The sequence below is a fragment of the Nelumbo nucifera genome, chromosome 1, assembly GCF_055504915.1.
Source record: "Nelumbo nucifera cultivar China Antique chromosome 1, China Antique-T2T, whole genome shotgun sequence".
NCBI lineage: Eukaryota > Viridiplantae > Streptophyta > Magnoliopsida > Proteales > Nelumbonaceae > Nelumbo > Nelumbo nucifera.
In genome coordinates, this window is record NC_142649.1 from 128055001 (window position 1) to 128064823 (window position 9823).

The 9823-nt window shown below is 34.8% G+C and overlaps 1 protein-coding gene across 1 annotated transcript; it reads right to left on the bottom strand.

Annotated features, from left to right (window-relative positions):
* Positions 1-5606: 5606 nt before the first annotated feature.
* LOC148803809 (uncharacterized) lies at positions 5607-6533 on the bottom strand. The gene is made up of 3 exons (XM_088896692.1): positions 6375-6533; positions 6170-6238; positions 5607-6062 (listed from the first exon to the last, which is right to left on the bottom strand). Exons 1-3 carry the CDS (start codon positions 6432-6434, stop codon positions 5988-5990), a joined length of 204 nt encoding a protein of 67 aa, XP_088752818.1. The 5' UTR covers positions 6435-6533; the 3' UTR covers positions 5607-5987.
* Between the last annotated feature and the right edge of the window lie 3290 nt (positions 6534-9823).

The window sequence follows — 9823 nt, forward strand, 5'->3', positions numbered from 1 at the left end:
CTAAACCCCAAAGCCAATACACTGAACCCTAACTTCAAAACCCCAACCCTACACGCTAAACCCTGATCCCTAAACCCTAAACCCTAAACCCTAAACCCAAAACCCTAAACCCCTAAACCACTAAACCACTAAACCCCAAAAACCCTAAACCTTACACACAAAACCCTAAACCCAAAATTCAAAACCAAAAACCCTCAACCCTAAACCCTAACCCAAAACCGTAAACCCCTATACCCATAACACCAAACTGTAAATCCTAGCCCCAAACTTTAAACCCTAAACCCTATACCCAAAATCCAAAACCCTAATCCCTATACACTCAAACCAAAACATCAAACCCTAAACCCAAACCCTAAACCCTAAACCTAAACTCCATAATTCTAAATCAAAAACTCTTAAACCACAAACCCTATACACTAAACCCTAACATCAAAACCCCAATCCCTGAACCTTAAACTCTGAACCATAAACCCTAAACCCTAAACCCTAAACCCAAAATCCACTAAACCCCTAAAACTCTCAACCCTAAACCATAAACCCTAAACCCTACATCTTAAACCCTAAACCCTAAACCCTAAACACCAAAACCAAAATCCTACACGCCAAACATTAAACCCTAAACCATAATACCATAAATCCAAAACTCTAAACCCTTTACCATAAATCCAAAACTCTAAACCCTATACCATCAAACCGAAATGCCAAATCCTAATCCCCAAACCTAAACTCTATAATCCAAAACCATAAACCCTAAATCCCCAAACCCGAACTTCAAAACACCAATCCCTAAACCTCAAACTCTAAACCCTAAACCCCTAAACCCTAAACCCTTAATCCAAAACCCTAAACCCTAACCCAAAACCCTAAACTCCTAAACCCTAAAACCTAAACCCTAAACCCTAAACCCAAAATGCTAAACCCTAAACCATAAACCCTAATCCTCTAACCCTAAACCCTAAACCCAAATCTAAAAACAGTAAACCCTAAACACCAAACCCTAAATCCTACAGCCCAAACATTAAAGCCTAAACCCTATACCCTGAATCCAAAACTCTAAACCCTATACCTTCAACCCGAAAATCCAAATCCTAAACCCTAAACCTAAACTCTATAATCCTAAACCATAAACCCTAAACCCCAAAGCCAATACACTGAACCCAAACTTCAAAACCCCAACCCTACACGCTAAACCCTGATCCCTAAACCCTAAACCCTAAAACCTAAACCTCTAAACCACTAATCCACTAAACCCCAAAAACCCTAAACCCTAAACACAAAACCCTAAACCCAAAATCCAAAACCCAAAACCCTCAACCCAAAACCCTAACCCGAAACCATAAACCCTAAACCCTAAACCGTATATCCAAAACCCAAAACCCTAAACACCAAACCGTAAATCCTACACCCCAAACATTAAACCCTATACCCTATACCCTAAACCCAAAACTCTAATCCCTATACCGTCAAACCCTAAACCTAAACTCTATAATTCTAAACCAAAAACTCTAAACCCCCAACCCTATACACTAAACCCTAAGATCAAAACTCCAATTCCTAAACCTTAAATTCTAAACCCTAAACCCTAAATCCTAAACCCTAAACCCAAAATCCCCTAAATCCCTAAAACTCTAAACCCTAAACCATAAACCCTAAACCCTAAACCTTAAACCCTAAACCCTAAACCCTAAACACCAGAACCAAAATCCTACACCCCAAACTTTAAACCCTAAACCCTAATACCATAAATCCAAAACTCTAAACCCTATACCATAAATCCAAAACTCTAAACCCTATACCATCAAACCGAAATGCCAAATCCAAAACCCTAAACCTAAACTCTATAATCAAAAACCATAAACCTTAAATCCCCAAACCCTAACTTCAAAACCCCAATCCCTAAACCTTAAACTCTAATTCCTAAACCCTAAATCCTAAACCCTAAACCCCTAATCTACTAAACCACTAAAATCCTAAACCCTAAACCCTAAACCATAAACACAAAAAACCAAACCCTAAATCCTACACCCCAAACATTAAACCCTAAACCCTATACCCTAAATTCAAAACTCGAAACCCTATACCATCAACCCAAAACGCCAAACCCAATACACTAAAGCCTATCTTCAAAAACCCAATCACTAAATCCTAAACCCTAAACCCCTAAACCACTAAACCCCTAAAACCCCAAACCCTAAACCCTAAAGCCTAAACTCAAAACCCTAAACCCAAAACCCTAAACCCTAAACCCTTAATCCTAAACCCTAAGCCCTAAACCTTAACCCGAAACCCTAAACTCCAAAACCCTAAACCCTTAACCCTAAACCCCTAACCCTAAACCCTAAATCCTAAACCCTAAAAAAAAAAACCCAAAACGCAAAACCCAAAACCGTAAACCCCAAACACCAAACCTAAATCCTACACCCCAAACTTTAAAGCCTAAACCCTATACCCTGAATCCAAAACTCTAAACCCTATACCCTCAACCCAAAAGGCCAAATCCTAAACCCTAAGCCTAAACTCTATATTCCAAAACTATAAACCCTAAAATCCTAAACCCTAAAACCCTAATCCACTAAACCACTAAAATCCTAAACCCTAAACCCTAAACCCTAAACCATAAACCCAAAACTCTAAACCCTAAACACTAAAAACCAAACCCTAAATCCTACACCCCAAAAATTAAACCCTAAACCCTATACCCTAAATTCAAAACTCAAAACCCTATACCATCAACCCAAAACGCCAAACCCTATACACTAAAGCCCATCTTCAAAAACCCAATCACTAAACCCTAAACCCTAAACCCCTCAACCACTAAACTCCAAAAACCCCAAACCCAAAACCCTAAACCCTAAATCCTAAAGCCTAAACCCAAAACCCTAAACCCTAAACCCTAAACCCAAAACCCAAAACCCTAAACCCTAAACCAAAACCCTAAACCACTAAACCCTAAACCCTTAATCCTAAACCCTAAACCCAAAACCCTAAACTCCTAAACCCTAAACCCTTAATCCTAAACCCCTAACCCTAAACCCCTAACCCTAAACCCTAAATCCTAAACCCTAAAAACTAAACCCAAAACGCAAAACCCAAAACCGTAAACCCCAAACACCAAACCTAAATCCTACACCCCAAACTTTAAAGCCTAAACCCTATACCCTGAATCCAAAACACTAAACCCTATACCCTCAACCCGAAAAGCCAAATCCTAAACCCTAAACCTAAACTCTATAATCCTAAACCATAAACCCTAAACCCCAAAGCCAATACACTGAACCCTAACTTCAAAACCCCCATACCCAATACAATAAACCCTAACATCAAAACCCCAATCCCTAAACCTTAAACTCTGAACCCTAAACCCTAAACCCTAAACCCAAAATCCACTAAACCCCTAAAACACTAAACCCTAAACCCTAAACCTTAAACCCTAAACCCTAAACACCAAAACCTAAATCCTAAACCCTAAACACCAAACCCTAAATCCTACACCCCAAACTTTAAACCCTAAACCCTATACCCTAAATCCAAAACTCTAAACCCTATACCCTCAAACCCAAGCGTCAAACCCAAGCATATGTAGATCTCAAAATCCAAATCCGATTACATAAATACTTCACACAAATATGTGATAATCCGATCGATTTGTGAAGTTTCATGTATCATTGATAGGCCATTCTCTGGGCAAGAATCTTCCTTTTGTAGTGTTTTATCTTTTTGGTGTATCTTTTTTTTTGTTCATTTATCAAAAAAAAATGTAATATTTAAATAGAGAAAATTGAATGAGGTGAAAATTAGTAATTCAATTTACAATTAAATAGGAACTAAATTACAAAATGATTATTTTAGTTAATGTTTTAAAAACTGGACCAGACCGATGGTCGAACCATTTGGCCTTTCTAGTCAGGTCACTTGTTCCATTTTTGCCCTGAACTGCTATTTTACAAAAAAAAAAAAAAGTTTAAATTGTTAGAGAACCCCTGACTTGGATAGTTGAACCGTTAAAATGTTTAACCCGTTTAATGGTTCTCGAGTTGCTTTCAAACTTATTCATAAATTTTTATTATTTAAAATAGAAATTAGAAAATAAAAAATTGAGAAAAGAAACTTTCATTTGTCATAATCTTGTTTGATTATTCCCAATGGCCAAAATTAGTTAGGGTTTTTAGTTTTTCCATATTTATTTTGAATTTTTCTTATTTTTGTGATTATTTTTAAGTTGTAATAGCAAAAAAATTGCAACTCCAATGAAGAAATCAAAAAATTGATGCAAGAGATGATAGATTAAAAATCAATCTTATATTAAAAGTTAAGATACACCAATGAAGCAAGCAAGCTGGGATTTGAGAGATATTTAGAGAGATGAGAGATGTAAGAAGAGGGCAAGCGGTGCTGTAGTGGCAGTGATGATGAACATGGAGATAACCGCCGCCGATAGTTCTTCTCCTTAGGGCAAAACGGTTCAGCAACAACCGGTGAACATGGTGACAACCACCTTCGGCAACACTTCCTTCTCTTTTTTTTCTTCTTCTTCACTTTCTTTTTTCTCACTTCTCAACTTTAACCAGCCAACTCCTTCTCAAAGTCTCATACTCCCCTCTCATAATAATGTATATATATATGGTGAACTTCAACCTAAGCATACTCTAACGGTTAAAATAAAAGTCACATTATATTTTACATCTTACCGGTTTGACCTGCTCAAACTGGAGGGTTGAACCGTTGACATGGAAACCGGAAGTCAAAGCGGTTTTGTTTCTAGGTCAGTTTTTAAAACCTTGATTTTAGTAAAAAGAAAGTTCCACAATGTTATTCATATTTTTAATAGTAGGGTAAATATAGAATTATAGATGTTTTCAATTTTTTCTATAACTTTTTTTTTTTATTTTTTGTGTGTAAAAATAATTTTGATATGTCATACTTACTTTTTGTTTAATATGGTAAGTACATGATATTATACATGTGCCCACAACATCTTTTGCAAAATTGATGTATTTTTCTCATTTTTGTATTTTTAGTTTATTAATTTTTATTATTTATTTATGACATTAAACGATAACACATTTAACCCGAAAGTTGAACTATTTATTATTAGTTTTATATTTCATTTTTGATCAGTTCTATATTATGTATTTCATTTTCATTATCCATAAAAATATTTCTTGTTTATTACACTTATTTTTTTATTTTGATTAATAAAAATATCATAAATGTGTTTAGTTTTTTCTACATTTTTTTGTAAATTTCTATATTTATTTCTATTTTAAAAATTTTATTACCTAACTATACTTCATAGGTTGATCAAATTGATTCAGATGGTTGAATTGCTTAGCCACCAATTGGATAAAGAATGGTTTTGTTTTTGAGTCTGTTTTAAAATATATGGGTTTATATTGCTAAAAATATTAACAAAGATCTAATTAGTAAATTTTATTAGTAAAAAATAACTTAAAAATATAGCACTTAATAAGAGAAAATAAGATTTAATACCTTAAGTATAAGACTTAATGAGAAGGGATTAAATGAAGTGGAAAGTAATAATTGAAGTTACATTTCCAACCCTTTTGATTAGAGATGGATTAAATGCACAAATACGACCATTATAGTAGCCATTAAATACACAAATATGACCTTTCCAACTTTGGTGCCAATCAAGAATCCAAATATTCAATTCAGGAATAGAGAAGGGTAAAAGATGTAAACCTCCATTGATGTTTCCCCTAAAAATTGAAACATATTTTCTCTTTTCAAATTGTACTGATACCTCCCCTATTGGATAAGGGTGCAATTTGGGCCAGCCTAGCCTAAGCCCAAACAGATCTAGTTTGCAATTTTTCATAGGATGGTTTTGTATTTTTGGTCCTTGGGTAGAGAGAGAAAGAAATAGATAGAGAGAGAGAGAGAAAGAAAGAGTAAGGTTATGTGGATAATTGCATTTTATTATATCAAGAAATCAAAAACTTAAACATCTATGAAGCAAGAACTTTTCACTTGTTCATCCCGGTGGCATCCTTGATAGCATCAGTTGCCCCTTGTGCCTTAGCCTGCATTTGTTGACCAGCCTACACAATAAAAAAACCAATTAAAATTTATACTAGCAAACGGATTGTTTGCATTATTAGTATTGGTAGAACAAGAGAATTTCTTTTGCTTGGGAAATGAAATGAACCTCTTGACATGACTCTTTGGCTGATTCATAGGCATTGCTTGCCTTGTCCATCATCTGATCTGCTTTGGCCTGCAAGGAGAAAGCTTAAATTTGATCAAGAATGGAAACCCATGGCTACATTATGTTCCATGTATGCATGCATATATCTATACACATGATGAATTGGAGTATACAATGAACCTATATATAGGTGGATATTACTCACCTGAGCTTGGCCCTTGGCTTCACCAGCACTGAAGCTCGCTTTCTGAGAGTTGTCAGCCATCTTTTTCCTCTTTTGGCCTCTTTGCAGAGAACTTACAACACAAATATTACTCAAGACGGGCTTGTGATGAATGATGAAAAAACAAAGTAATGGCAAGGGATTTATAGTCTTTGTGATGAAGCCCTTGATAGACATGTGCCATGTTGTGACATTAATTAGGTTATTAGACATTTCAGTCTTAAAATACACATAGAAGCTTTGTTTGTGCCTAAAAACTCGTTCAATTCAAAGCTTAAGTGTGCCATGTTGTTGGTGGGACTTTACCTATATAATGAACGAAAGGATATCAAAGCTTGAGAGTGAAGCGTCGCAAATGACTCTTGGCAAGCGGTGATAAGTGATGGTTTCACGGAGGAAACTCTAAAGATGGGTTCAACAGGAGATTAGTTATGTTTGTTCTTCTCCTCTTACACAGTTTGTTATTAGTTTGTAATAACAAACTCATTTTGTAACTTTCTATTCCACTAAATCAAATAGCTAATTTTACAAAAAAAAATAAAATAACTGATTCTTTTACAATAAAAAACAAAAACATCAAATGGCTTAAATTTATTTTTATTGAGTGGACTTTTTTTGTGTTTGAAAATCATTTATATGATTTACCCAAGTATCTTAAGAGGCTATAGAGTGTCCAGATTTTAGGTGTTATTTGGAATGGCACTTTACATGGCCTAGGTCTAAATTTTTTGGTCACCAAGGTTTGAAAAACCAATCCCACAATGGAATTCTTTTGTCCACCAGTTTCATTTTCGAATTGATTTCTCAACTTTGTTGATCAAGGAAAAATGAATCCAGGCCATGTAAAGTGGCATTCCAAATAACAACTACAACTTGTACCGTCAATATGGGCTCTTAAGATACTTGGCAAGCATGCCACGAAATGCAAGCTCCACCTACCTTATGGACACAAAAAGATATGTGGCCCTTGACCAGGTAAATAAAGCATACATATTATATATATATATATATATATATATATATATATATACATACACGTATATTCATATATTTGAAAGCAAAATGTACCCAATCAGTCAAGAAGAAGAAAAATATGCAAACTGAACAATTATTGAATACTAGTTCAAAGTATAAACATTTAGTTTAATCTTCTAACTATCAATTCGGAAACTATATTCTAGAAGGGAAAAACCATACTTCACATAATGTTATAGAAGATCTACTAGTTAGGGCCAATAGGGATGTCAGGAATTTTCTCTTTGGGGGGAGCGATTTATATGTGTAACTATAACCAATGTATTTTGGGTCGATCAAGACATCGTTATTAGCACCCAATTTTTGCTCGGTCCCTTCACCCTACCTCTTTGTATCCACCCCCCCCCTTCTTAGACCCCCAAAACTTAGAAATACAACCATATCAACTTAAGACTTTTCAAAACCTGAAATACCCTCTTAGACCCCTCTTTGCTCGGCCCTTCACCCTACACATGGATTCAGTTTTTAAACGTTTGTTGAAATTGCTCTATTACAAAACCTAAATTAAATCAATCATTCAGTTCTAACTTGTTTTTACAAATTCTTTATTCTTGTGTCAAATAGATTTTGGTTTAGATCTTAGTTTCCCTAATTTGATGATTTTTTTCCAAAATCAGAAAACCCATGGACTATATCCAGATTTCTCATGCTATCATCACGGAGAATATTACTTTTATTTTAGGGAAAATTCCACTTTAGCACCCTGAACATTGGACCTTGGGGGTAGTGTCAAGTTAGTATCCAAACTTTTAAACGTGTCACTACAGTACCTAAACTTTTAAGAAGTGTCAAGTTGGTCATACCATTAACCGACCGTCCGTTATCTATTGAAAATGTCAAAACTACCCTTCAAAAGAAGACATTGTTCATTGTCTTCTACGTTGAGATTGAACTGGTTAAGGTGTTTGAGATTCTAGACTAATGAAGTCATTGTCTTCTACCTTTAGATTTGAAACACATTCTTGTCTAGTTATTTCTTTGCTTTTAGTTATTGTTACCCTTTATCATATTTCATATTTTTTCTCTTTTTCTTTGAAGATAATTGGTTCAGTCTCAAGGTAGAAGACAATGAGCAGTGTCTTCTTTTGAAGGGTAGTTTTGACATTTTCAATAGATATCAAATGGTCAGTTAATGGCAGGGACCAACTTGACACATTTTGAGAGTTTAGATACTGCAGTGACACGTTTAAAAGTTCATGGTAGTAACTTGACACTACCTCCAAAGTTCAGGGTACTAAAGTGGAATTTCCCTTTATTTTATAGGGTTGTTCTAATTAACAAATGCTTAAGATAACTCCTATAATTAACAAATTGAGAAAAAATGATGCCAATTATATCATTGTAAGCGACGGGAAAATGGCTCACTTGCCACTTGGTCTAGATTTAGAGTCACCACCCATTAATTTAAGAAATAGAGGTGATGGGACCTCCGGGAATAATTTTCAAAAATGTTTTCATTTTAATAATGACTCCAAAGCCCATGGCACTGGCTAACCAGTCCAGGTAAGACTCAGATGGGAGAGGGAAGGGGTTAAGCACCCTTCTCCCAGGTCCAATAGGTGGGGTCCACATGGAATTCTAATAGTAAACAACAATATTAAAGACAATCCTAAATTATATTATTCGATAACAAAACTAAAACAATAAGATCATGTTGTTCATTCAACATCTAGCTACAAAGATTTCTGCTCAAAGGAAAGATAAGCAAATTGTTTATGTCAAGAAAAAGTAAAATAAAAAACAATTAAACGAAATAAAATGAAACATGCAAAGTAGTAGTGAATGGATCGAACTTGTGCATTAGAATGAAAGATAAATCAATCCAGATTTAATAAATCTTTTAATATCATCAAACCAAATGCAACTAAATATTAAGACACCTCTATCAGTCCAATGATTTGAAAGATTTGGCCAAATACAACAAAGAAAACTTGAACAAACTAAAGATTTTCAAGAAAACAGGAATAAGAAATTAACTATGCAACCAAATTAGGGACAAAAGCTAGAGCAATAAAAGAAAATGAATGACCGGACTGAGGTCTCCCATCCAAGGTTCTGTGGAGAAAGACCCTGTACAGTCGAGAGTGCATGCTTTGCAATCAAATAGAAAAAGAGAAAGAAAACAAAGAAATAGAGGAGAAGACACATTTCACCATGTTATAACTTAATCTCTAGAACAATCAGATGAAGAAGAAGAATAAACAAAATCACGACTGCATTTCTATTGGTATTAATATCAAATAAGAATGACAAAGTAGTGATAGGAGCCAATAGCAAACTTAATGTCAGATTGGGTTGAAGAATAGATCTATGGGGGTGAACTTGATGGAACCTATTCCATCAATTTGTTCTCCAACCTCTAACTATTATTGTAAAAAAATAAGAAAGAGAGTTTC